This window comes from Podospora pseudoanserina, chromosome 1 (genome assembly GCF_035222485.1).
Source record: "Podospora pseudoanserina strain CBS 124.78 chromosome 1, whole genome shotgun sequence".
Lineage (NCBI taxonomy): Eukaryota > Fungi > Ascomycota > Sordariomycetes > Sordariales > Podosporaceae > Podospora > Podospora pseudoanserina.
This window is the reverse complement of record NC_085920.1, coordinates 668,340-695,833: the sequence shown is the minus strand read 5'-3', so window position 1 is coordinate 695,833 and position 27,494 is coordinate 668,340. Positions and strand designations below refer to the sequence as shown.

The 27,494-nt window shown below is 54.0% G+C and overlaps 5 protein-coding genes across 5 annotated transcripts; 3 read left to right on the top strand and 2 right to left on the bottom strand.

Moving 5' to 3' along the window:
* Positions 1-7,366: 7,366 nt before the first annotated feature.
* QC764_101950 (uncharacterized protein) lies at positions 7,367-9,880 on the top strand (the record flags this gene model as incomplete). The annotated part of the gene is made up of 1 exon (XM_062941424.1): positions 7,367-9,880. The coding sequence occupies one exon, from the start codon at positions 7,367-7,369 to the stop codon at positions 9,878-9,880; it is 2,514 nt and encodes an 837-aa protein (XP_062804269.1).
* Positions 9,881-11,952: 2,072 nt separating this feature from the next.
* On the bottom strand, positions 11,953-18,409 carry QC764_101940 (uncharacterized protein). Its single transcript, XM_062941423.1, has 4 exons — positions 17,037-18,409; positions 15,436-16,985; positions 13,933-15,355; positions 11,953-13,876 (listed from the first exon to the last, which is right to left on the bottom strand). Exons 1-4 carry the CDS (start codon positions 17,699-17,701, stop codon positions 12,244-12,246), a joined length of 5,271 nt encoding a protein of 1,756 aa, XP_062804268.1. The 5' UTR covers positions 17,702-18,409; the 3' UTR covers positions 11,953-12,243.
* KEX2 (pheromone processing endoprotease) lies at positions 18,163-22,867 on the top strand. Its single transcript, XM_062941422.1, has 2 exons — positions 18,163-21,509; positions 21,566-22,867. The coding sequence occupies exons 1-2, from the start codon at positions 19,786-19,788 to the stop codon at positions 22,482-22,484; spliced, it is 2,643 nt and encodes an 880-aa protein (XP_062804267.1). The 5' UTR covers positions 18,163-19,785; the 3' UTR covers positions 22,485-22,867.
* Positions 22,778-24,812, bottom strand: SNX4 (intercellular trafficking and secretion). Its single transcript, XM_062941421.1, has 2 exons — positions 24,162-24,812; positions 22,778-24,101 (listed from the first exon to the last, which is right to left on the bottom strand). The coding sequence occupies exons 1-2, from the start codon at positions 24,432-24,434 to the stop codon at positions 22,926-22,928; spliced, it is 1,449 nt and encodes a 482-aa protein (XP_062804266.1). The 5' UTR covers positions 24,435-24,812; the 3' UTR covers positions 22,778-22,925.
* Positions 24,813-24,900: 88 nt separating this feature from the next.
* Positions 24,901-27,310, top strand: QC764_101910 (uncharacterized protein). Its single transcript, XM_062941420.1, has 3 exons — positions 24,901-25,326; positions 25,388-25,436; positions 25,502-27,310. Exons 1-3 carry the CDS (start codon positions 25,256-25,258, stop codon positions 27,101-27,103), a joined length of 1,722 nt encoding a protein of 573 aa, XP_062804265.1. The 5' UTR covers positions 24,901-25,255; the 3' UTR covers positions 27,104-27,310.
* Positions 27,311-27,494: the final 184 nt, after the last annotated feature.

The following is a 27,494-nucleotide window of genomic DNA, read 5'->3' as shown; positions in this document are numbered from 1 at the left end:
ATAATACTAGTTGCAGACTACACGGGGTATAAGATTTCAAAGCAACCCCGGTTTTCTTTAATTTGAAAGATGATCCCCGATCGAGTCTTGAAAGCCACGAGGCTGTCAAGAGCATGGGGCAGTGCCAACCTCGACTTATGAACCGGGGCTAGACTGGCGATGTTGACAACCGAGGGTTACCTTAAAGAATAAGCGAACGGTTTGAACGGGCGCTTAAACCTCTTCAATAAAATGGTTGTTGTAGTTGTTGTTGGTGCATTTCACATAACCAACATTGACGCACAAAGCATTACAGGGTTTATCTCACACGCATGAGCGTCGTCAGTGGGATACCTACCGGAACCGAGCAACAGTCGGAATGAATTTTATGGTAGCTACCATTCGGAACATATCCTGCCATTTGGTTTAACATGACCGTGACCTTGTGTGGTGAACCAGGTTAGGTAGGAATTTGGTTTTGGGGCTCTGTGGTTTGAGCCAACGACCCAACAGGCCGGGAAGGATAGCATTGTCCAACGAAATAGGACGGGGAGCGAAAAGTTTATCTTGCAGTTGCGTGTTAAATTCTGGCCGGATGGGACACGGATAAATCTCCCAAATTTGTTGAAATTATTCCTGAATTTTGACCGATCACTGAACAACGCCATATGATTCTCAACAAACCCTTAGTTTCACAGTCCAAGCCGCACAACAAAAAAGAAAGTTACCTCGACTCCGGGGCAACAGGGCTTAGCAGAGTAGTTTTTTTTCATGGTCTGCAGACACAGGTCCCCTTTCGAGCACTTTTGTTTGAGATCTGGTTCCTGCAAGATAGATATGTGCAACAAGAACAACAGCAATCAGTGTTGAAGGCGGCTCAGCAAAATGTTTCAAATCTCTCTTTTTCACCCACAACTTCCAAATGGCCAAGTAACACAACAAAGAGCCACCACGATCATTCTGTGTTATGCATCCCCCCTTTTGATGTGTGCTTAAACCCGGCATGCCCTGCTCGGGTGATGGAACAGGCACCACCCAACTGATATCGGATTCCCAGTTCATCTCGGCATAGAGGCATTCATCAGATCGCTTTCTGGAAATGGCAACCGGTGATATGAACAAGAAAGAGTAGTTTTTCGGGCTCAAGATATTATCCATCCGATATTCCTCGCAAATTCGGAGATGAAACTGAACCCAGGCATCAAATACCATCCCCGATCACTGCGGCACGTGGGGGTGGGTGAACAAAGTGGCTACCAGTGTGATCTGAGTTCCGACCTTATCACTGCAGTAGGCAAGTCTCAACTGGAATGAATGGTATTTCGCATCGGTAGCTCGGTAGGTCCGGTATCTCGGTCGGTATTGGTGGGGAGGTAAGGGAAGGTGTAAGCCTCGCAGGTCCGGCAGCCGAACTGTCGGTGTCGTCGGGTAAGGTAGGTGGTCTACATGCAGCAGAGAAGACCCCAAAATATGTGGCGGCCCAAAATCTATACCACTCGCCCATCATCTCGTGACGAACTTGCATATATGCTAGCTTTTGAGCCTTCAGCTTCCTAACCCGTCTGGCCGACTTTCACAAAACAGTGAGTTGGGTAACATGTCCTAGTTCTTAGTGAGAATTGATCCCGAATCCTCACCAATCCTCTCCCTTTGGCCAAGCAAAGTGGGCTCAGAGCGAGGTAAATGCCAAGCTCTGACAAACCATCGTCAGGCTCAGAAAACAAATGCCGCTCAGCTGGGGGAACATGCCCAGTGTGCATAGTCCAAAGCTATGCTGACTACCCCCCAATCGACCCAAGCATCACGGATGACCCAACCAGACGGGCCCGATCATGGCCGAGCTTCAACCTCTGGCCCTTCTCAAAAAGGAAATGCGGCTTACAATATCTTTTGAAGCCGACTTTTTGAAGGTTCTAGTCCGGCATCGACTGGGCTGAGATTCCCCAAAATCGAAGAACTTCCAAAAGGGCGCCACAAGACGCTAGATGGGTGTCGGACTGACGAATTATGTTGGAGAGTAGCACACCACCTTTGGACAATCATTTGTCTCACTTGGTTGCCTCGAACCCGTTTTGCTTGCCCACCTTCTTATTCTTCTATCGTGTTACGGCAGTTAGTTTTGTGCAGGTGGTGTTACCGACAGTGTGGGTTGTGGTTTTCTGGAGATGTGTTTTGTAGTATCAAAACTCAGGCACCAGAAGTAAAAGCTTTGGATATGGGCTTCGGAATCAATGAATTGCGATAGTCATCCATGCCGGTCACCCGTGCGTGGCCTCCCACTGCAAGACAACGCACGCCAGCTCACAGACCGCGCCTGGGCATTGAAAGTCTCGGAAGCTGACGATCTTGACCACTCGTGGGCCGTTCCTCGGGAGGTCGGACGAGGCTTTGGGATGCCGCACACACCAACGAACAAAGTCCCGCTTTCCCGGCCCGCTCTCTCGGTTCTGGGCTCTGTGACATGATCACTTTTGACGGACTCCCCGCGCAGCTTGCCAATGGTGTGGTTTTGCGTGTGGGAGTGTGGTGGTGGTGGGAAGTCTTTGCGGTGCTGAGAGGTCGGTAGACGCTTGCCCCGCGGGCTTGTTGAGGTGTGAGGAAAGAGCCTCCCTTGAGATATATAGGTGACAGGCAGCGGCCCTTCTCTGGCCACGGGATGTTTCCTTTTCCTACTTGGATCGACAGGAATGACCATCTTGTCTCTGATAGACCTCATACGAAAACAAGTTTTGTTGATCTGAGCAGAACGCTTGGCTGATCATCACTTATAAACCAAGCCCGTCGTCGTTCAGTTTCACTGTCTTCCACATTCCCCAAGACCGTCCTCGATATCGTGTACCACCCAAAATGACTCGCGAGAATTACCACGTTATCCCCCTCGACAACGAGGAAAGAGTGTCGAGGAGATCAAGCTGCTCACCACTTGGCTTCATCAAGTCTGTTGGTCGGTGGTGGTCGCATGACAGCAAGAAAGCGACCCCCAAACCATCCCCTGAGAAGAAATACGCCCACATCCCGACGCATGCGGCTTCTTCTTTCCTCAAGACAACCACAACAAGAGACATCCAGAGAGCAAATGAGATTTTGTGATGACACTCGTCATCTCTCGTTCAACAACAACAACAACAACAACAACAACCATAACAACAACAAAAAACAATCCGACACCACCCCCATCAGGAAAGACAAGTGCGGCTCAACTCGGGAGAATAGAGAACGACAAAGAAGGGAGGATGAAACTTTTCCTGGCTGGGACCTCACCGCCAGAACGTTTCGAACGTGACACGGGCCACGACAACTTTCAGAAAAGGAGGCCATCATCGGCGGCCGTTGCAGCAACTATAACGGGCAGTCGGGAACGGCACAGCACTGTTGAATCGTGGGTCGAGTTGTGGAGTACGCAGCTGGTCAAAGAGCTGACGAGTTCGGGGTGGGAGTGAGAAAGAAAGCGGGGCGGGATGTTGGTTTCACGGTTGGGTAGTTTGAAGGCGGCGTATCCGGGGGATTGGGACCGAGGCGCGACTTCGAGGTCGAGATGCGGGTTCCGGCCCCTGCGAGAGACCCTCGACGCCGTTTATTCAGTCCTCTCCCCTCATCGTCTATACTTAGAGCCATCTCGGGCGTGGCTGCGGGTATCGACGATGGTATTCCGCCGAATGTGACTTGCTGTTCGCATGTAAATGCCGGAGACTGGCTGGCCATCTGAGGCTCTGGACAACCTATGGTGGAGCTTCATGGGCCGCAGGAGGTCGAGCATGCCCCTGGAAGGAACATCTCCCGGGCCATGCATCTTGGCCCTGATCTATGGTTTGGAACATAGTTGCATGTGAAGACCAATAATGGTCTTGGGTTGTTCCCAGAGTGATGGAACGATTTTTGATAGGAAGCCGTGGAGTGAGGAACCATACACCGTGGATGGGTAGATTCAGCTCGGTCAATAAACAACCAACCTTTTACGCACTGCTCATGCCTATGCCAATGTGGACTGGTCCAGACAAAATAAGGGTTTTGAGTAATCCGTGGCGAAGTTTCCCGATACTTTTGCTGAAACAGCATCGCCCGTGGTGCGCCGTGGAGAGGATCTCGTCAGAACTTAAGGCCAGAGATGGTTCCTGCTGCAAGAGCCTCAGTCCGAGCTCTCTTTTGATCCTCATTGACGGAGACTTGCTCCTTTATTGAAGTCTCAGATCCTGATCAACTGCCACTACCCCGGACATATCGGGGGCTTTGTTCAATCACTGCCATGAAGCCGTGAGACTTGATTCCCAGATGGCCAAGTGACACGAGAGAACCAATATTGACACAGCTCACGAAAAGCGGTGCCGACGCTGTGATAGTCTAGAGAGGTGTTCTGCCAGTGTAGCAGACAGTGATTTCTCCTCTCTTCTGAGCTCGAGTAATAGTTGAGCGCGGGATGGATTTGCACAGGTAGGGCAAAGAGGAGAGGCGACCTCTTTATGCCGCTCCACACTCAGCTAGACTCGGGCCGTTAAGGCTTTTTGCGATCCTGCCACGAGAACAAGCTTGAACTTGTGCATTGTTGACAGGCAGGACCTGCGCAAGTGTCGGGCTTCTTTGGGTAGGCCAGGCGGGGCACTCTGAGTAAACTGGTGACAGGTTACTGTACCTGATCGGGAGCAGTGGGTGGATCAGACGGGTGTTGGTGCGTGGCTCAGCCATCCGGAGAGTCCCTCGAAAATAGACACTCTGGTTGGCCCGCCGCGGCTGTATATCATGCACCTTTGCGGCAGTTGCATCGACGGTGGTGTGCAGGCTATCCAATCCTGGCGACGAACTGCGATCAGCAGGCGATGCGGGAGGGTTCTGTCCTGCGAAGACGGGTTCTTTTACTCGTTGCCTGGAGGAGTAGAGGGACTCCGAGATACAGAGAGAAAGCCATTCCCGTTTCAATGCCGTGCTTTTGGCGGTGACCTTCAGTCTGATGTTGATGCATCAGATTTAGCTATGTGGTGTTCGTCCGTGGAGGAGGAATATTGGAACCTCGCAGATGAACGGGTCAGCCTCGGTCGGGTCATCCTCGACAGAAGGATCTCAACGTAAAGATATCGGCAAAATGATCAGTGTGCGCTCTGGAGATAATCGCCATGGGGGCTGCTTCTGGCGATGCTCGGAGATGATGTTGGACTTGTCACTGTCGATTGCATGTGAGCACTAACACTTTTGTACGAGGGCGCTAAATTGGTGGCCTGAGGAATTGTGCCGCCTTGGCAGGGCACCTCACCACGTGAAGGTCATGGTTGGCTTCAGGTTCTGCTCTTTGAAAAAATGTTGCCTCGCCGTTCGCAGACATTGTCACTGCGGCGGAGAAGACATGAAATCCTTCGCCCGGTAGAGTTTGCAGCGGCTCTCGCGAGACCAGGGCTCGCAGTGCTCTCCCCAGGCCTTGCCTGAGTACCCAGACTGTAGTGCGCGGGGGCGGGGGAGGGGGAGGGTTCGCTGTGATATTTGCTTTCCCTTTTGGAATGTTTGTCACCACCAAGCATCAATATCCAATTTCTACACTAAATGGAGTTTGCAGTGATATAATGCAGTTTGCTCTCACACAATCAAATGGAAATTTCATTCTTCTTCTTCTTCTCAGGAGGTTATCAGCGTCTCACTCAGCAACATCATCTTCAGCTCCTCCCACCTCATCCACCTGCTCTGTCTGTCGAAAGTGGGGTGAGCACAGTGCGGAAATAGGGAGGCTGGTCGAGGCTCAGTTGCTGAAGTTCGGTGTTACCACGGCAATTTGGACCGAGGTGATGGTGGAGGATTCACCCATTGAGGTCACAGTGCGCGCCTGCCCTGTTATCAGATCTCACACTGCCTCGACCACGCAGGGTTTGGATTGCGTGCAGCTCACAACAGCTTTCCCGCCGGCCATCGAGGGACCAGCGAGATTCCTTCAACTTCATCCATGATGAAGACGGGGCAGCTTCCACAGTTGTCACAATCCTCTCCATTGACAAACAGCAACTGACTTTCATTTGATAGGACGTTTAAACAAGTTATCTTACCGTTGGTGCCTCGAGCTGGGCGATGATACACAGAGAAGCGGAATTCCAATTGCAGTTTCTATCTTGCTGCGCCCTTTCTCCGCTTACACATGCAATCGAGCTCACTTTAGGCGCCCCCAATTACTTCTCCTCTCTCTGTTGTTGAGGAGGCCAACAGTGCCAGAAAGTGACTATGCTCGGTCTTTACTTCAGCGCAGACTGAAGGTGGAGAGATATCGGTCGTCTCATGGCCATCGTCAGCGTTTCAGTATCAGAGCTGGATCTTTTTGGGCCAACTTCCAGGTAGGCCTGCAGGAGCAGCCTACGATCTCGTCCCGCCGTGCATGCAGAGTTGGTTCCTATGTTCTGTTCCGCATACTGCCGCCTTGTATTTTCTACTGGCCACAACAATCATCGTCCATCGGAGCAAAGAAAGAGTTGAGACTTGAAACTCATTGTCTCGAATCGCTGGGCCCTTTCAATATTGAGCGGGTGCCTACTTCATTGCTATGGCCGACTCTGATCCAGTACTATCACCTACCTCGCAGCAAAGGTCCATCCTGCTGCAGCTTTCCGTCTGTGGTACGATCGCGTTTGCTCCCACTAGTGGTATGCTCGGAGTCGGAGCTGAGCATAGGGAACTGGAAAAGCTCCAAGATCGATGTTACCTTTCATGTTGAAAATGGGAGCCTGCTGATCTCCCGAGGATGCCATCTTGTAACCCACTCTCTTCTTCACGTCACCGTGTACGACACAGTTGGCCAATTGCGGCAGTGTAAAATAAGAACTCGCAAGTCGATACCGGACAGGGCCGGGGTTGGAGATGTTCATACTCCCCAGGTCCAACCAGCCCTCTTGGCGAGCCGGGGGATACCCCAGTCCGGCCTGCACTCTGTTCACGTCTTTGCAGGTTGGTGGTGGTCAACGCCACACTAGGCGCAAGAGTTTGAGTACTACCCACAGGACTCCCAGGACTGTACGTACTTTCACATTGTCCCGGTCGTCCAGGCGAGGCGTACCCGCCGCCGGGTGTGTTCGTCGTGGACTCGACTGGTCGAGCGAGGGGGGGCAGGTGGAGAGTGGTGGCAGCATGCGCCGCTTCGGTCTATTACACTGTCCATACCCTCTTCATGAGCCCGCCCCCTCGGCCCTCTCGCCCCGATTCTGGCCTGTTTTCTCCCTCTCATTCCTCTGGCCTAGGTCGCTGCACTGTTGGACCTACCTGTCAAGACCAGAGTGAGATGTGGTGAGCCAGAAATTCCGTTTTCCTCCACCACTTACTCCTTTCATATATGCATGTCATGTACCACGCAACGGGCATCGTCTCCTCCCTCCCCTTTCTCCCGTTTTAGTCGCTACGCTGCAGTGGCCCGGACTGCCAGATCAACATGTTGCCCCGGTCCCCTTTCAAGATCAGGAAACTGATAACCCAGAAGAAGGCCGAAGACGGCGAGGACATTGAAGGCTCCTATTTCAACCACGACGACGAGGAGATGGACACCCTCAGCAGGATCAAGACATGGATGCCACCAAAGGGTTTAATGAAGAGGTCGAAACCGAGCATCGATATTAGACGGAGTGAGGACCTTCACAACATCATTGGAATTCCACCATTACCAGACACGCCACAGTCGTCAACAAGTTCTTTGTGCAATTACGACAATGGCACGGAACATGTGGGCTCACGTTGCTCGCCTCCTCGCCGGCCGACGCGGAGTCCCCTGGCGAGTCCTCATGGCAGCCCTCAAAGAAGTCCTCAAAGAAGCCCCCAGAGAAGCCCGCTGCTTTCACCTCAGCAATTGGAGGATTCGCCGCGACGACGCGGAAGAAGCCCAACATGTTCGCACACGTTTCGGGACTATCCCCAGTTGACACCGCCCTCATCACCACCTCAACAAGCCGAAATGTTTCCCGAATCGCCTTCAATATCGGCCGATGTTGCGGCGAAGGCCAGCAACGAGACGGCCCCCAGGTCAGTCCTCGAAGCCGGGCCATTAGGAACACCGTCATCACAAATGGACACACCGAAGCTGTTTTCCAAGGACGTCATGCAGCTCCTCCATGAGACAGAGCAGGCATTCAAGCCGCAGCAATCGTTCAGCGATGCAAAGCTTACAGACGCTCAATTGGCAAAATTCGCCAAACCGAGGCAATCAACTCCCATGTCGCCAGCAATGGCTCGCAGGAAATCACAGAGGCGGAGTCAAGGATCGAATTCACTGAGGTCGACAAAGTCGGTCAGATCGGTCAAGTCGCCCATCAAGGCAACAGTCAAGACTCCTCCATCGCCGACACCAGCTCGGCTGCCATCTACCTCGCGGCCAAAGCGAGCAAAATCCAAGAAGGCCCGAAGAAGGCCGGTACAGTCAGCGAGACGGCAGTCTTCCATGTGGCAACTGACAGAAAGCGCCAAAGACCTGTTCACAATTCGCATTTTCCACCGCCTCGAGGCCGACGAGATGCTTCCCGAGAGCACGTTGCGAGAAATTAGAATGAGTCGCGCCGCGCAGTGGACGAGATCTCCTGAATTGGGTGTTACACACGTCGACAAGAAGAGCACAGCCACTACCCCGGCTCCCATCGAACCCCTGAGCCTCGACGAGTCAGCAGCAGCGGCCGAGGATTCGGTCGCACCACGTGCATCTGCTGCCAACAAGGGGTTAGAAATCAAGCGGGAAGACTGTCAAACATCCAGAGCGGCCCAGACACTGGAGCAGGCCAGGGAAATCGAACCGGAACACAAGGAACCGGAACAGAAACCTGTGGAGGAGGATGGCGAGCAAAGGCACGATTCGCCCACTGCAGGACTGGAAGATGACGAGGAGGAGGGAGACCTGCCGATCATGATTATTGGCGACGAGCCGGTGACGCCAACGACGCCTGTGCCAACGCAGGAGAAACCCTCGATGCATCGCCGACTTCCGAGCAAGACTCTGCCGCCGCTCCCGACGATCCCCGAGATTATTGCAACAGGACCTGATGATGCAAACATCATCCTGTCACCAACCTCGACGCCGCTGCCGCCCGGAGTGACGACCAGGGCCAACACCGACGACTACGTTTATCTCGACAGCACCCCTTACACCATGACCCACCCAACCTTTAGGCACGGTCCGGTCCGGCTGGCCAAGGCCGACCTCCCGATCGGCAAGCTGGCAGCCGCTGTGGACGACACTCTGGACTGGACAGCCTTTCAGATGGCAATTTTGGGGGGCGCGGGTGACTTCTTCAGCGAGCCAACCGACTACTCCAAGCCCTCGGACATGGAGCTGGACGAGCTGGATGAGATCTACACCTGGTTCACCGGGTTTGGGTTTGTTTCCGCAGGTGGACTCGTCACATCTACGGAGCGACGACCAAGCGCATCAAAAGAGAGCAGCAACCGCCGACCCAGCGAGGGCCGCGCACTTGATGCTCATTCCGTCGAGCCTCGAACACCCGGTCTTTCCCCGTCATCAAACACCTCGTCGACTCCCAACAGCAGCCCCCGAACCGTCATCATCAGCGGACAGCGCAGTCCCGGGATAGTGAGGATCGACCCCCCCATGGGCGACTCACCCTCCAAGACTGGGTCCAGCGCTGCGAGGAATAGCTCCATCGCCAGTAGAGTGTTGGCCCCGCCAGAGTTCCACAAGAAGCACCGGAGGAGTGTGAGCAGTGGGACGTTTAGCATGGGCCAGTCGTTTTCGGATAAAGACAAGAATGTGAATGGGCTGGCGATTGATTCGGCAAAGAGGCCGAGCAGCACGGACAGCATGCAGAGCCTGCCGCAGAGCCCGATGATGGAGTTGGTGCTGACGCACGATGTGCATGGGAACGAGGTCCCGGTGCCGATGGGGTACAACATGAGCCATGATGCGAGGGACTTTTTGGTTTGGCATACTGAGCATGTCTCTCTTTGATTTCTTTTGTGTGGTTTGTTTGAATATTATCATTTACAGGGAGTTTTACTTGGTGGGATGGGGCAGGAGGCAACTCTCTGGATGGCGTTTCATTCATATTTTGGAATATTGGATAGGTAGGCAAAGGCAAGGCATGGGGTTTATCCAGGATTGGGGGTGAGATACCATTACATTCTCTCGATTTTTTTTGGGAATTGTTTTCCACTTGGGAGGGGAAGGGGTTATTTTTCTCTCGTCAAACCAGCATTATCATGGAGTATTGCAGGGGGTTTTATTTATCATTTCTTTTTTTCGACAAAATCAATTTTATGTATATACTTGACATCGACATATCTTTATCACCATCATTTACAACAAATCTACCTTTTACAAAACCTTTTATAACAACTTTAGTCACAGTGAGGTGTGCTATCCATCTTGGTGACCGAGCCTTACGGTAGGTAGGAGCTGTGAAGGTGGTTGGTTGATCACAACGCACCCACCCAAAAAGAGATGCGAATAAGCATGACCGCAGCCAGTGGGCATATCGAGTGCGCGGAAATCTGACAGAACCTTTGCCGCCCTACCTACCTCTTTGTCGGGAATACTAGATGCGAGATTCCCGAGCGCACGTAATCACTGGGACTGTGGCAGCTGTCATCCCATCTCTTCCGTCTTTCCGTATCCCATCATCATCCCGTTGGTGTGTGTGTGTGTAGCACCTCACGTTTGTACTTTTACTCTAAACCTGCTTTTGACAAAGGCTGTCAACTGTCTGGATCGGTGAGATGGCAGTTAGATCGGATAGGGTATCAAAAAGGGCAATCCACTTGTGGTTGCACTTGTCTATTTTCCATGTCTATTTCTCTTCACGGTACCAACAAATGGCGTTGCGTTGCGTTGCGTCATCTTTTATTGGGGGCTGTGTCAAGTCTCTCTCTCTCTCTCTCTCTCTGCTTTTACTGTCTACCTACCTTATGCATACAAGTGGGTGCGGTGGTGCATGATGTGCCGTTCAGGGCTGAGTTTTGTCAATCAGAGATAAGGTGAGAAAAAGAAGACACACACACACGCATACACATCGGGCGTAACGGGCGGGAGCTAACAATGGGTCAAAGATTTCGGGGAAATAAAAGCCGGTGAAAGATTTATGGGAGTTTATTTCTGACACTTGAGCTACCTACCTTGCACCCCGTCACCACCCCCACCACCGTTGGATCTGCAGAGGTGAGGTCACGGCGGGGTTATGAAGATGTGAACTCACGGCACTGTTGTGCGATGGGTTGTCAGCATATAGGGCTGAAGATAAGTAAGGTAGGGAGGTGAGAAAGATGTTTTGGTTTCAAATTTGGCGTTGGGCGGGTTAGGATAGGTAGGTAACGTTGTAAAGGTTAGCCAGCCCTACTACATGTCGTGGGTCCTTGACGTTGGGATTGCGGTGGTGGGATAGATTGTGATGCGGGGTATTGGATGCACAGGGCTGAGTGATGGTTGTATTTTCCGGGGGCGAAGGGGGATGTGATATACCTGAGAGTGTGACCATGGGGTTGCGGTAGTTGGGGGTGGTTTTCAGTCTTGCCATGTTGAAATTAGGTCTAGATGGAATTATAGAGGTCTCTGTGGAATGTGTAGGTCCACTAGTAGGGAGTCTGTGAGGCGAGAGGGGCATGGGTGTGATCATGATATGATCGAATCGTGGTAGGTGCCCGGACTACCTCACAGCCTTTACCTTTGTGTTCTGAACAGCCAAAGCCCACCTCTCACGGCATGAAGATGACTATGATAGGTCTCCGCTTTACGAGCCTCGTCCCCTCCCGGCCTTGGTCTTTTCGGTGATCAACTGTTTGGAAAACCGAGACAGGCACAGGCAAGACAAGGAACGGACACAAGGCTGTGGACTTCACCCAGAGTCACACCTGAAACGAAGCTGAGCCTTCAACGTACCTTGGATCAGGCTTTGAGGCCTTTAAAGGCTCTCATGCTCCGTATCTGCCGAGGTGGTGTTATACAGGGACAGCATTCTTCCGGTCCAGCCTGACTGGAAACTCCCAAGCACGACCAGTGTAAATACGACGAGATGACACGTCTGTGCTCTTCCTCAAAAGTTCTAACATGGGCTAGCATGGTCGAACACAACAAATCTCAGCAAAGGAAAAGCCTCTCCATTGCTACATGTACCAGTGCCAAGTTCAGAACCAATCTCGGTGTATATTGCACTCAGATCAATAAACTAAAACACGCTTTAAACTCCGTCCATATCTTCATGTATAACAAGCAACGAAACCCGATTTTATTCAACCCATTAAACCCCCCTTTCATCAAATCCCATCCTTCATATCCTTTATACATAACCCATCACTCATCGCATCATATCTCATCCTCCCCTAAACCGGCGTCCCCATCCCCTCCTCAGACACAGACTTCCTCCTCCGCCCACTAAACAACCTCTTCAACCCCCCAGGCTTCTTCTCAAACACCGGCCCCTGACCACCCTCAGCCAGCGCCTCTCCTTGTTGCTGTTGACCATGATCAGACTGCCCTCCTCTCCTAACCCCCCGTTCCACCTCCCTCTCCTCCTCCTCATCCTCCGGCTCCTCCCCTTCATACTCATACCACAACCTCGGCACCACAAGCCGATACGGCACCGTGCTCCCGCTCGGGTCCTTTGGCGCAATCTCCACATTAAGCGTCACTTCCAGCCCGCCCTCCAAATCCACCTCCAGCTCCTTCGCATGCTTCAGTTGCTTGGCCGACAAGCCCGTCGGGATGCGGCTAAAAGGCTTGGGCACAAACTCGTTGTGGTGCTGCTGCGAGGCGGAGGCATACCCAGACGTAGCAGAGCTGGGGTACTGAGCAGCGCTGCCAACGACAGTAGCCGACTTGCTTCGGCCATGATTGGGGTTGTGCTGCTGGTACGGCGGCGGTTGCTGATGTGATTGCACGGGCTGCGGAGGTTTGACGGTAAAGTAGCTCTCGTCACCACGGGCATACTCGCTGTTGTGGGACTGGGTTGAGTAGCCAGAGGGATAATCACCCAGACCGCCTCGTAACCCGACACCACCGCTAGGATGGGCACCAACCCGCTGACGCAAGGTTTCGTCATCGTAAATGGCATCCTCGTCAGTATCAGCACCCCAGTTTCCATTGATGCCACCATCATCGCGTGGCTTCTTCGAGCTGCTGCTGAGACGGCGGAAGAGACCGCCCAGACGGCCCGACACAGAAGAGCCAGACATTGTGCGGGTCAGCTTGTTTGATCGGGCTGTTCCTGGTCTGCCTATCTCATCTGCGCTGGCAACACCCCCGCGGCTTGACAGCCCTCGTAAGATGCTGTTGGAGATGGGCGGGCGAGAGCGATCTTTGACGACGCTGTCGGGACCACGGAAAGAAGAAGCCCGAGCCTTGCCGGATAGTCTCCGTAAAAGACCAGGTCTTGAGGCGGCAGGAGATGGCGAACCGTCAGGTGTCAGATCGTAAGCGGACTGAGTTGGCGTGGGCTCCGGTGTATGACCAGGCACATACGGCCGAATGGCACACCAGTTGCGATGCGGGAGCAAGTGCTTGTTATTGCGGGGCTTGCTGTCTACACCGTGTCCGAAGATGGGTATCATGTCCTCGTCTGTCTCCTTGTCAAAGTGATGTACCTTGTTCCGCTTGTTGAGAACATCGGCCAGCAGGTCGGGTGGCGGAGTGTTGACAATGGCTGACGAGATCACATTGGGCATATACCTGAAGTCCTTGTGCTTAGCCAGGCCGAGCTTGGGGTTTGAGTAGAACTGCCCGATGGCGGCGAGGTGAACATCGCCGCTGAGGATCGTGACGCGAATAGACTTGTCGGCTGCCAGGTCTTGCAAGTCCTCAATTACGAATTTGCGTTCAGCCTTGTGGCTCTTGGCTGTCCAATGGTCGTCCAAATCGTCGAGAACCTCGACTCCCCCGTCAAAGCGGTTGAGCAGGCCCTTGAACATGCCCATCTTGCTGAGTGCCTTGATGGGATCCATGACGCGGGAAGTCAAGCTGTGGTATATCAGTACTCTGAAAGGCGCGGGATTCTCTAATAGCGCGAAACTTACATGTTCTCGAGCCAGACCAGTCGAGGATAGGCAATTGGCACACCAAGGAGGACAAGAAGATGCTCAACCTTGCCCTTGTCAATCTCCTGGTAGCAGCGGTCCATAATCTTCTTCCAAGTGTCTTCGTTGATGACATCCTGTCGTGTTCGTTCGGTCCGGGCATCGACAGCTAGCAGGGCAACCTTGGAGCCCAAGAACATAAACAAGCTGCGGCTGAGCTCGTTGATATAGGGCCCAGGCTTCACACCCAGAGTCCAGCTAGGTTCGTGCCTTTCGGTTTCGGCGGGAATGCTCTGGTGCTGAAACAGCATGTAATACTTGAAAGCAACATTGCCAAGCCCGGAAAATACGGGCGAGTTCATGAAGTGATGGGGGTACGAGCCAAAGCCGTCAATGATGTCGTGATCGTCATACATGTTGACCATGGGAATTTGCGAGTTCGCCATGCTGAACAATCCCTGGGAGAACCACATCGCATAGCGCTCCATGTAGAAGCGCTCCAGCTCCAGCTGCAATTCGGACGAGAAAGGAGCATTGTGCTTGTGGATGGGATTCTTAATCATCAACCAGTTGCGGAAGAGGGTGGTGTCTTGCATGCACCTGTCGTTGTAGATCTGATCACCACCGCCAATCATGACATGGAAAGGCTGGCTTTGGTGGGCATTAAGCACATCGCGCCACATCGGATCAGGTCCCGTGAACTCGTTGGGGTTGACGCTCATGCTGAAGCCGTTGCAGCTGTGGAACATGATGTTCATGGTCTGGCCCTGGGCTGGGACCCAGAAACCGGTTGATGGGCCTCTGTTGATTCGGTACGCGATGCGCTGCTGCTTGTCTCGCAGCTCAATCTCAACATTGAATCTCCAGAAGGTGTAGCCGTGTTCGGCATGCAACCTAAAGCCCCGGACGTCCTTGTACTTGCCAGCCTTCTCACCGTCCATCTCCGCCCGCTTCCGCCGGGCAGCAAATGAGCCAGGGGGATCGGCCGAACCACCCGGGAGAGGTCCCTCAGGTGGACTTCTCGTCTTTTCGAAAAGCCCATCATCGGTCTCATCTCTTGATACATCACGTCCTGGCTCGAGATGGTCGACCGGCCTGACATAGAGAGTCTCGCCCTTTCGGCCCAGCTTGGGATGTCCCGCAATGGGGTCGACATACTCAGCTGCCAAAGGCTCATCGCCCGGAACCTGCTTTGGTGGCAATGGCAGAAGCTCGATAGGCTGAACAAACAGTCTCAGCGTTGGGGCGATGTCATACGATGAGTCTTTGTCGGTGGTCACAATCATGATGGAGCCCCTCCAGATTTCACGATCAACGCTGGTACCGCGGGTGGAGCGGCTGGGCACACGCTCATGTCGGATTCCGCAATATCTCAGCAGAGGACCGCACTTCAGATAAAGAGGAGGCTTGAATCGCGTGGGCGCTGTATAAGGGATACACGTCAGTACCAGGATCTCAACACGCTGACGATAACGAACGGAGAAAAGCAGGGGATCGATGTACTGGAATAGGACACTGCTGCTTTCCCTGAGAATGCATCACTACAAATCGAAAAACAGTCGAGGCTGTCTCGTGAATCATTCAGAGTCAAAGCAGCAGCAAGATCCGCAGGGCTCGGGCTGAAGGGTCGTAGCCCTTCCCAGCGTCTTCCTCGATTTCCCTTCTTTTTGAGGTCCTGGTTCTTGCTGGTCAAACCCCGCCCGACTTCACCTTCAGACAGCCGACTGAGATCACCACTTTGGACTGCGCTGATATTGGGGTAAAAAGCTGACGAGGTAGGGGTCTGCGTACCGTTTGTATCATCATATTCACCCTCGAACGCCTCAGCCTTCTTTGGCCGGCTGGACAGGCTGCTTGCCCGAGTTCTTGACTTTGGCGACTCCCACCAGGTCCCGTTACCTGCGCCACCCTTCTCTGCGGTCGAAGGTGGTACGTCCTCGAGGTCCAGCAGAGCGCCCGTGAGAGCACCAACTGTGCCCTTTTGCCATTCATCCAAGTACGGTGTAGGTTGGTAGAGACCATCGCCAGGAACATATCTGTCGCGGCCGTGGTAGACAAGATTGGACACATGGTGCACCCCCTCGTCATCACTTTCGCTGTCTCTTCGGTTGTCTCTTCGTGTTGAACGGTGGGCAGATTGGGAGGCATTGTCTACAGCCGGTGCCGTGGCCACAGGAGCCGTAGGAGATACTTGATCCCGAGAGATAGCGCCCACTTGCCGTGCGCCATTCGCTGCAACCGTGTTGGGTGGTACTCGGCCGAGGATCTGATCGGCTTTCCTCTGGCTGGGCGTCTTTTGGAGTTTTGCGGGACGCTGGGGGTACATTTCATCTTCGTAAAACTCGCGGTCAGCGGCCATAGAGTCTCTTCGCCCGTGTGAGGACGATCGGACTGGTCCCGTCCCCGTGCCATTGAGGCGCACAGGTTCTCCAGGAAATCTAGGGGTGGCTGACGTTGTGGGAACGACGTGAATTGTTTGTGTATTCGAATGGCTGCCTTCCAGAGGCTTGCGGGCCTCCTCTGCCTCAGACTCGGACACAGATACTCTCCTGGGCCAAGTGTCATTTGGGTTCGCCCGGTTCTTTTTAAGCTTGTTGCTGCCGCTCTTGGGCGGAGAGGCCACTGGCGAGGTCTCTTTTGGTGCAACATCTCCAACATCATTTGGCAACTTTATATCACTCTTTGCGGCACGTTCACGGAAGCTGAGATTCCGTTGTGGGATTCCTGACGACTGACCTGGTGAGGCTGTTTGCGAGTCGGAAGCCTGTCCTCTCGGGGATCTGTCGGTTGGGGCGCTGAAAGGTTGTCCATCTTCTGGGGGGTTCTGAGAGAGGGGTCCGTTCTGTCCGGGGGTTGCGCGCTGGGTTGTCGGCCTTGAGGGGGTTCCTGGGGTTCCTGGGGTTCCTGGTGTATCTCCAGCCGTCGAAGAGGTCCGCCGGGGTCGGCGTGCCGATTGGGTGATGTTGTCGGCATCGTAGGTCGTTCCACCGGTTCTGTTGCGGGCAGCTCTCTCAGCAGCCTCGAGGCGGGCGCGTTTGTCTTCTTTGGAAATACTGTCGAGGGTCAGTTCCAGCCTTTGAAGGGGTGAACGGTCGTCTGCCAACATTCTGGATCGGTCCTGCGTCGAGGTTCTCCTGGTACTTCTCTGGAGGTTCTGCTCGGCAGCAGATGTCCTGCGAGGTTGGCCATTGGATCGGTGTGATCGAGGTAGCGCGGATTCGTCCAGCGTCTTCTGCGCTCTGTCCAACACCGGGTGATGCTCCGGACCGGCGGCCTTGTAGTAATCGTCAACATCCATATTCCTATTTCCACTGCTCGAAGGCGGATAACGGTAGTTTGCGGCAGTACGGGGGACGTCAGGAGCAGCGGGAGGAGGGGCCGATGCTGCTGCTGATGATGCTGCTGCTAATGCTGCGGCGTAGTATTCTTCGTCCTGTTCCAGGGTGCGACTCCTTCTCTTTCGTCGGTTCTCTACGAGCTCGGGTGGATATTGGTTGGCGGCGTACGGTAGGGATGGCGGACGAGGAGCAAGTCCCTGACCCTGAAAGCTCGAGGCGGTTGGCGATGCGAAGGGGCTCAGGGTGGATTCGGTCGGCGCATCTGATTTTGTAGTCTGAACGGATGCGCGGTTCGGTCTGACCTGTGCCTGGGCGCCAACATCCAATGACTGGCGGTTATCATGAGTCTGGGGCTGGTCATCAGACAAGCGACGGGCTTTCACCTGGGGAGCTGGGAGCTCGCCCCAATAAGGGTTAGTGGTCGACGACATGTGGCCGTTGGGTTCCAGTCCCAATGTGAGGCTTCGATTCGAGTTTGGCGATTGTTGGCCGTCGGCGTTGCGATCGATGCCCTGGTGGGGTGGGTAGGCTGACCGCTCCAAGACGCCTCGTTTCGTTCACGAGAGCTGCAAGGTCCCAGAATAGCCAATGTTGTGCAGACACATGCGTCCTCGGGCTCTGGGGTTTCGCGACCACCTCACTTGGGGGGCATTTGCGAGTTATTGTATGTACCGAGAGCTGTCCTGGGATGGGCCTGGGGAAAGCTTGGGATGCTTGGGTGGGAAGACCTCAAGCTTGGCAAGTTGGGCTGGGGACTCGGAGAGGCTGTCCAGGGTTGTTCCTGCCGCCAGAGCGTCGTTTGCAGGGGTATCGGGATGCTGTCAGGCTGCTGGGCCAGTGAGAAGCCGTTCGCTGCCATCCACTGGGCCACATCACAGCTCCAAAAGACCCGCCGACAGGGGTTCTCAAAAATCGAAAGGCGGGAGAGACCGCAACCTTGGACGTCGCTGGCTTGGCAGTTTGATATTATCGAGAACATGGTGTCGTTCAAAATGTGGTGGTTGGTGTTTGATCCGTGATCCCGTCTCCACTGGCGATCGAGTGTTGGCAACATGTCAAGCACAGGAACAAACCTTCAGATGGAAGCTTTGACGGCTTCGATGACCGGTTCGGATGACACCATGTCTCAGGGCGGGCAGCCATTGTCTGCTCTGCTTGGTGATGCTGCTTCGGCATCTGACAGAGCATCCACTGATGGATAGGGTTATTTGATCTTATCATCACTCGGTTTATACAACCTGTGTTGCCGGCCAATGATATGGCCAGGCTTCTCGGTGAGCTCGATCCAAAGTGCCAAAGGCAACTGGGGCTGTGGAGAGACAACACCAACCTCTCCTATTCACGACAGCGCGGCTCTAGAGCGTCACCACCCCATCACCTCACCACACTTACATATATATACCGAGTAGGTACCCGCATCAGTCTGCGTGTGCCCATTCACATGCGTTCGTCCCACTCGAACGTGTTTGTCTTCGATATCTACCTCACGGAAACGGGAGGCTGAACGGTTATCCCCACCTGTGTGCCCACACAGTGAGCTCATGATAAACTATGTGTACTTTGTTGCTGGTTTACGCCTGTTTATTTTGTTTCTTATGAGTACCTTTCATGGTCTTAAGAGGTTGCCAGTGCTAGGTATACAAGTCCTCAGCCCGCCTCCAAAACACTCGAGGTTCAAAGAGGAAGGCTGAGGGACAAAGGGAAAGACCGAATTGAACTGCCGATTGCGCTGCTGAAGCCTGTTGAAGAATTTTGTCCACAGGGGCAAAAGACAAAGAAGACAGTCAGTTAGAGAGCTGATAGTTTGTAGAGATTTCTCCCAACACCATGCCTCGTGAGAATTGCATTCAGTCAAGTTGAGCAGCTTTCTTCACCTTCAAGATTTCAACAATTTTAAAGGTTGACACCTTGACGGCTGGACGTGCTGCCGTCTTATTGGTCCGTCTTACACCAGCTGACCCACAGTCCCTTACAACAGCCAGTTGCCAAGCCAGAGGTGAAGGGGAAGTGGCACGTACCACAAACTGCGACGTTGGCATTACGAAGACTGCCTGTGTTCGCCTGGACGACTGGTTGATCGGGTGAGACGAAACAATCCTCAAGGCCACCTCTCCACTACGACAGAGGAGACGCCCGAACGAACCTCCAAAAGCCAACCCCAGATCAAGAAGCAAAACCCGGGGTGGAGAGGAAACGGCCTGTCCGCCACCGAAGGTTGTGTTTCCACTCCTGAAACGCAGTTGCTGGTACCACACACAACATCCATTGCCACCACCACCACAACTGGCCAGCGACTCGAACGGCTTCGCATTCCCTTCGTTTCGAAATCTCGTTCCAAGCGCGCAACACTCAACAACAACGAACCATTGCTCCAGGAGTCCAGTTCTTGCGCGACCATTCGACATCGAGTTGCGTGTCCACATGTCAGTCGGCGTTTTCCGTTAATCTCGACATCTGCACCCTTCCGGGGATTCAACGAGGTGCCCCTGAGCCCTCGACCTTCTAGAACGAGACGATGAAGATTCCATCGGCCACGGCTCTGCTGGTCCTTGCTGCCTATGCATCCGCATCTCAAGTCATCCCCAGGAATTACGACGCAAACGACTATTACGTCCTTCACCTCGACGCCCAGACATCCCCTATCCAGGTAGCAAGGAGCTTGGGGCTGTCGCACGAAGGTCCTCTTGGAAACCTCAAGGACCACCACATCTTTGTCGCAAGAAAGGCAGAGCACGATATTGTCAAAAGGGAGCTGACGGAAAGAAGACGGAGGAAGCGGTCGATCGGTGGTTATGATGTCTTGGACGGTGTCCTCTTTTCCGAGAAACAAAAGTTGCGAAAACCATGGGAGAAGCGCATCATTCCTGCACGACGACCAGAAGCCATCCCCAAGCCGAAACCGCAGGTCGGGGTAGACTCGGCGCTCAAGGCGCAGGCAGAGGTTGCACAGGCACTCCAGATCCAGGACCCTATCTTCAACGAGCAATGGCATCTATTCAATACGGTCGAGGTCGGACACGATGTGAACGTAACAGGTCTCTGGCTGGAGGGCATTACTGGAAAGAATGCCACAGTGGCCATTGTCGATGATGGGTTGGACATGTACAGCGATGATCTGAAGGACAATTACTATGCTGCCGGATCTTACGACTTTAATGATAAGACGGAGGAGCCGAAACCTCGTCTATTAGACGACAGGCATGGAACTCGTTGCGCCGGCGAGGTCGCAGCCGGTAGGAATACCGTGTGCGGTGTCGGCGTTGCCTATGATGCCAGGATATCCGGCCAGCGCATTCTTTCCAAGCTGATCTCGGACGCCGATGAGGCTGTTGCTATGAATTACGACTTTGACCACAACCAAATCTACTCTTGCTCATGGGGTCCCCCAGATGACGGCAAGAGCATGGATGCCCCTGGTATTCTGATCAAGCGTGCCATGCTCAACGCTGTTCAGAACGGGAGACAAGGTCTAGGGTCAATCTATGTGTTCGCGAGCGGTAACGGTGCCATGGCGGAGGACAACTGCAACTTTGACGGATACACAAACAGCATTTACAGCATCACGGTTGGCGCCATCGACCGAAAGGGGCTGCACCCCTACTACTCTGAGAAGTGCTCGGCTGGTCTCGTCGTCACTTACTCCAGTGGCAGCGGTGATGCGATCCACACCACCGATGTTGGCCAGAATGCATGCTCCAACACACATGGAGGGACGTCGGCGGCTGCACCGCTCGCGGCTGGTATCTTTGCTCTTGTGCTTTCGGTGCGCCCGGATCTTACCTGGCGTGATATGCAATACCTTGCCATGGACACGGCCATTCCTCTCAATGAAAACGACGGAGACTGGCAGCCCACCACCATTGGCAAGCGCTTCAGTCACACTTACGGCTATGGCAAGCTTGACAGCTACGCCATTGTCCATGCTGCCAAGAAGTGGAAGAACGTGAAGCCCCAGGCTTGGTTCTATTCTCCTTGGATTCACGTCAACCAGCCCATTCCCCAGGGTGACAAGGGCATTGCTGTTCCCTTTGAGGTTACCGAGGACATGCTCAAGGAGGCCAACCTTGAGCGTCTCGAGCATGTCACTGTCACCATGAACCTCAAGCACGCCCGCCGCGGCGATGTGAGCGTCGACCTGATCAGCCCCAACAAGGTTGTCAGCCATCTCTCCACCACACGCAAGTTTGATGATTCCACCGAGGGCTACGACGACTGGACTTTTATGAGTGTTGCTCACTGGTACGTCTCCCCCTTTTTGTTTCCTAATCACTTTTGGCACTAACCAACCAAAACAGGGGTGAATCTGGTGTCGGCACCTGGACCATTATAGTCAAGGACACCAACGTAAACGACTTCACAGGCAGCTTCACGGACTGGCACCTCAAGCTCTGGGGCGAGTCGCGCGATGCTTCCAAGGCCAAGGTTCTCCCCATGCCCACAGAGGAAGACGACAACGACCACGCCAACCTCGCCACCACCACCGTCGGCGCCGTCACCACCACTGTCGCCCCTCCCGTCGGCACCGGAAACCCGGACGGCAACCCCTCCGTTCAACCTACCGAAGTTCCCAGCCGCCCGATCAAACCGCCCCAGCCGTCAGAGTCTACCGGCACGGATTCGCAAGAGGCCGAGCCAGAAAACACCCAGGCCAGCAACTGGTTGCCCTCATTCCTTCCCTCGTTTGGCATGTCCAAGGCTACTCAAGTCTGGATTTATGGATCCCTCGTCCTGATTGTACTTTTCTGCTCCGGGCTCGGAATTTATTTCTATCTCGCCCGCCGCAAGAGGTTGAGAAACAACCCGAGAAACGAGTACGAATTCGAGCTTCTCGATGAGGAAGAAGCGGAAGGTCTGGCTGGCAACAACAGCGAAAAGGGGGTCGTTGCTGCGGGGGCAGGGGGCAGAAAAGGGAGGACGAGAGGTGGGGAGCTGTATGATGCTTTTGCTGGGGGGAGTGACGATGAGGATGAGTTTGGTGGTGGTGCGGGGGGTGATGAAAGGGGTGTTGGGTATAGAGACCAGCCTTCTTCGGGTGGGAGTTCGTCTGGGCAGAGGAGCTCGAGGTCGGAGTCGGGGGAGAGGTTTGATGAGAAGGGTGGGATGAGGAGACATAGTGATGAGGAGGAGGAGGAGGGTGAGCAGCATGTTATTGGGAGTGAGGAGAGTGGGTCGGAGGGGGAGGAGAGTGAGGAGGAGAGGCCTTTGAGGAGGTAGACAGTAGCTTCGGGGGAAGCAAGGGGAAGAAGAAGTGCAATGGGGTGGAAGGGGGAGTTTGTTTGGCTTTTTTGAAAAACCTGTTCATGGAATTAGCATTGTTAGAGCAAAATCATCACTTGGTTTTGTTTTTGTGTATGTCCTGGCTGTTTGTAGGCTCAGTGTTTTTCTTGTCTGTAGTTGGCGGCGAATTGTGTCTCTTTGAGGAAAACGGTACAGAATAGAAGGATGCTTTCTTGTTGATTGGGACCTGAGGTTGATTGTTTGGGTATGCCACGAAGTGGATGATGATGTTCTGGTAGAAATCATTAGGGCATTCTCGTCACCTATTCACCACCCAAGACAGCCTGTTTACAAAAACACCACCTCAATTGCCTTATAAATATTGCTGTATTGGATAAACCCCCAAGACACAGGCCGCAAACCAACTCAGTCGGCCTTCTAAGCCGCAGGTTGCACCGCACCCTCAGCCTCCATCTCCTGCACATACTTCTCCCACGTCTCGATGGTACTCTGGTAAAAGTCAATATGACTGTCCACAAACCCCCCAAACTGCTTCTTGAGCTCAATCTTCTTGATATACTCAAAGCTCTCCACCTCCCTCCCGACCTGCTCCCCAAAGTTCTCCGACTCGGTCCTGGCGTTTTCCACCGCCCTGGTCAGTTCGTCGATCCGGAGCTCCAACTTACGGAGCCGGTCTCTTCGAGCTTGTTCGTGATCCACGCCCCTGACGTCCTCGATTTTGCTCCGGATGAAGCCGCCCGCGCCGCCGAGAGGACCGACATAGGAGTGCCCCGACGTCAGGGAATCGCGCTCCGAGGTGGCCTTGTTCAAGTATTCGATTAGCTGTTCGTAGTCGAGCTGTTTTTGCTCCCGAGCCTTGATCAGACCCTTCAAGGCGCCCGAATAGGCCACCATGTCACGCAAGGAGCCGAGATAGTCTTGATCGGTACTGTCTTTGAGCTTTTTAAGCCCCGTGGCGGTATCCTCCACCGAGGCCGCAAAGGCGAGAACAGCTGATTCAACCCCTGGCTCGAGAGTGATGAGCTTTTGGAATTGCTCAGCCAAATCCTTGTGATCCGTCTCTAGGTCGGCTTCCCTCCGGACAACGCGCGCGACAACCTTTTCCACGTGGGTCAAATCTTCGTCGAGCTTGTCGGCCTTTTCTTTGGTATCAACGAAACGACGATCAGGCTTTTGGGTCTTGGTGAAGGCGTTCATGAACGAATCTGTAAAGGTATTGAGGAAGCCGTCGCCTCCCGCCTGGGGTCCTGGACTCCCAGCTTCAAGAGGAGGGGCTAGGGATCCCCGTGCTTGACGGGCATGCATGGTTGCGTTCCAGTCATGGCTTTCGAGGAAAGTGTGGAAAATAGGGGCTCGGCGGAGGTCGGGATGCAGTGCTAATCGGGAAAGGAAGCGCTGGAACGAGTATGCTCGTCGAGCAGTAAAGTCGGGGCCGAACCTGTCTCCCCGCACATATTCCATGCGCTGCTTGTCGGGCAGTGGCGGGATGGCGGATGCCTGGTATTCTTGACATAGAACTCTGTAGAGAAACACAAAATCGGTGAAACGACGGCGAACGGTGGTCACGGGTCGTTGGAAGGTTGAGAATGTGGTCTATAGAGTAGCACCTGGGTCAGTCGGAGGCCCTGGATTGATGGTTGTCCCTAAACATACATTGGTAGTGATAAGATAGGACACGTAAGCATCCTTGGTGCCGTCGTTCTCCTTGTGAGGGTCAGAGACGGTGCACTCTAGGACTTCATCGCCATGGTGACTGTGATCGCGACCCCCCCTCCCATCACTGCTTGACCTCCCGGTATCTGGAATGGTCTTGGAGAACTCAGCACTGGTCATATTGTCCCGTGTAGAAGAACTCGGACCGGCGTGGTCGTTTTGTTCACTGTGCCACGAGATGTTGGAAAAGTTGTCTTGGTCAATGACCGCCATGATGGTGGATGGAGGGGGCGCAGTGAGAGTTGCGCCGGCTCTAATTCGTGCAGATGTCAGGTGTGTGGACTGGTAAAACCTGTGGCCGATGACTGAACTGGGCTTAAAAAACAGATGGAGAGTGCAAAAACCTCGAATGGAAGTGTTGTTGAGCCGAGAGCTTGTTCGTGGTGGTTGTTACAAGACGTTAGGTTTCGCAGCCACTGGGCGGATTGACGTATGATGGCGGGGGTTGCTGTTGCTTGCGGCAGGGCTGTGGTAGGCGTTCGCGAGCCTGTGGTGGGAGCTTCGTGAGCATGCGGTGCTGTTAAGGTGTTGGGTACCTCTGCGGGCGCTGTTGGCAGTTTGGAGACTGCTGGGAGTATCGCTGGTGTTGGCAGAGAGGGTCCCTTGCCCTGAGCGGTAAACGCCAAGAGAAAGCTATGACGACGCTTCAGTGGCTGCCGGCGCCAGGCACTCCATGTTGCCCTCCGGCAGCGCAACTGCCAGCGACATAGGCGGTGCTGGCCAGGAAAGACCTTGAGCATGCCATTGTAAATATCGACAAGGAATCTCATCTTGAAAGCACTTCCTGCCTTGCAATTAAGCTTTATTGCCTGGGGTGCTCTTCTGCAGCCACCTGCTCTTCCTTGTTGCTTTCTCAGCGCAACCCACCAGAATAAGACGGCGCAGTGGAGATCCCGACAGAACTGGAGAGGTAGGATTCGCATTTAGCGCCATCCATTTTCCCAGTCGCGCTTTTGGAGAACCCAAAGTCTTGATCACGCGCCAAACCGCCGCATTTAGCCTTCGTCTCGCAACGGATTATCGCGGCTATCAGGATGACTGAGATGGATATTGATACTGGCGATGACCTCCTCACAAAGGTCGCGCTGGATGGGTCCATGGACTAGTGAGTATTCGTACAAATCGGTCGCTGCATCTCGTCGGTCGCTAATACCTGCAAATCGCAGCTCTGCCTGGCCTGCTCTGCTGCCAGAACTGGTTGCGCGCATCGAGAAGGTGGGCTCATACGGCCATGGATTGTTCTCTAGACCATGTGGGTAGGCCGACTGACCTCCGTTTAGATTGCCATCACCGAATTTCCTATCCCCAGACTGCCTCCTTCCAGAGCGCCTGTGCGACCACCGTCCCCTCGTCTGATTCCCCCGATACCCTCGTCCGAGCCGACCGAACTAGCTGTCGACTCGGTGCCTTCTTCGCAAGAAACCAACAAGGAGAACTCCTCCCCCACAGCCGCGAGGCCATCTGCCCCGGCGCCTCCGTCCACAGCGTCCCCGCCGGCGCCCGAAGCCCGAGCTGAGCCGCCAGCAACGCCCGACACACTTCCCAAACCAGTCCAAGATATGCTCGATGAGATCACTTCGGTGTTGAAAGAGAACTTCACCGAAAACCCACCTCATACGATTCAGCGCCTATCTGAGCTTGTGCTTCGCCCACGACAGCACTACAAGAGTGTAATAGCATGGCTCCACGCGCTTGATCGTGTGGTTCATGTCACCAGCGGCGCAAATATTTACCCCTTACCTGCGGCGATACCAGACATGAGCGGCATGGGTATGTCCGTTAACGGGAGCGCTGGAGCAACCTCGGGCGTAGCAAGTACGGTTGGCACGGACGAAGCGTTGGGAGGCGCACTGTTAACACCTATTCCGTGGTTAACCAGCAGAGTGAACGGTGGGCCTGGCAGCGACACCGGGAGCGAAACTGGTGGCTCGTCTCCTCTGTCCGCTAGTGGTATCACAGGAGGACCAGGGGCTGATCCCTCTCAACACCTGCAGCTTCAACAGCGCCAGTTACAACAGCGACAAGCACACCAACTCGACGGCAGGGTGCGCACAGAGAGTACCGAGACGATCGAAGGGCCCAATGGAATGGGAAGAATCGAGACGGTGTCCATTTCAGTCAATGGTATTCCCTCTACAGGCGCCGGTGGTGTGGGTGCAGTTCTCGCCCAGAGGGGCGTCACACAGGGCGAGCTCTTGAGGCAGGAGCAGCGCGCCGGCGTGGTCCCCATCAGCCAATTAGCAAGACAGCAGCAAGCACAACAGCAAGCGCAGGCTCAAGCACAGGCTCAGGCGCAAGCCCAAGCCAACGGCTCGCCTGACGAGGATTCAGCCATGAGCTCAGACCCTGAGGATGAAGAAGAGATTCCCCACGCCAGGGGTCCGGAGGAGATAGGGGCGGAGGATACTGGCCCCTTACCAGCTGGCACTGGGAAATTTACTGTGGGGACAGCGGCCCTCGCTATCGGAGAATCCAGAGGCATCAACGTCGAGGCTGCCGTGGGACGGCCACCCGACCAAACAGGCCTGCCGGGATCGAAGGCTAGTGATAGTAACAAGGAGGAAGCTGTTGTTCCCCAGAGCCCAAAGCGAGAAGCAACCGATGAGTTGGAAGGCGGTGGAGCTGTTAAGAAAGTCAAAGAGGACAAGGAGGAGGGGGACAAGAAAGACGAAGAGGAAGTCAAGAAGGATGCGGAGGGAGACTTGGTTCTACCAGACTCTGCCCCTCCGGCTTCTGAGACTGAAGATGTTGGGGATGAAAAGAAGAATACGGCTGGGAGGCAAGTGGGCGATAGTGCGGAGAGTTCGAGTTCCCCCAAGACGGAAAAAGGGGACGAGGAGAAGAATACCCAGGATAGTGGAGGTGATATCAGCAGTGCCTAGAACTTGAAGCTATCAGGGGCCGGGGCTCGTCTTGATGATGGTCGTCGAAAGTATGAATCAGCGAGTACCAATATGGGCATCTTTTCATCACAGTCTAATCAAATAGTCTTTTAATAGACAGAAGCATGGATATTGTTTTTTTTTTTTCTTTGGGAGGCGGATTGGGACCAAAAACAGCGGGGCGTATTGCTGTCTTTTATGTAGGATAGTGCGGATGAATGCCAGATTTGATCGTTGTTCCTCCGGACCCGTGTTTTAATCAGCAGACGGCCATAGATGAACAATGTAGTTGGTATGTTGGACAATCAATGGCAGCCACAATTCTGTGCTCCTGAACACATATCTCAGGGGGATTAGGGGGAACAGTGTGCAACGGACGGTGCAAAAAGGG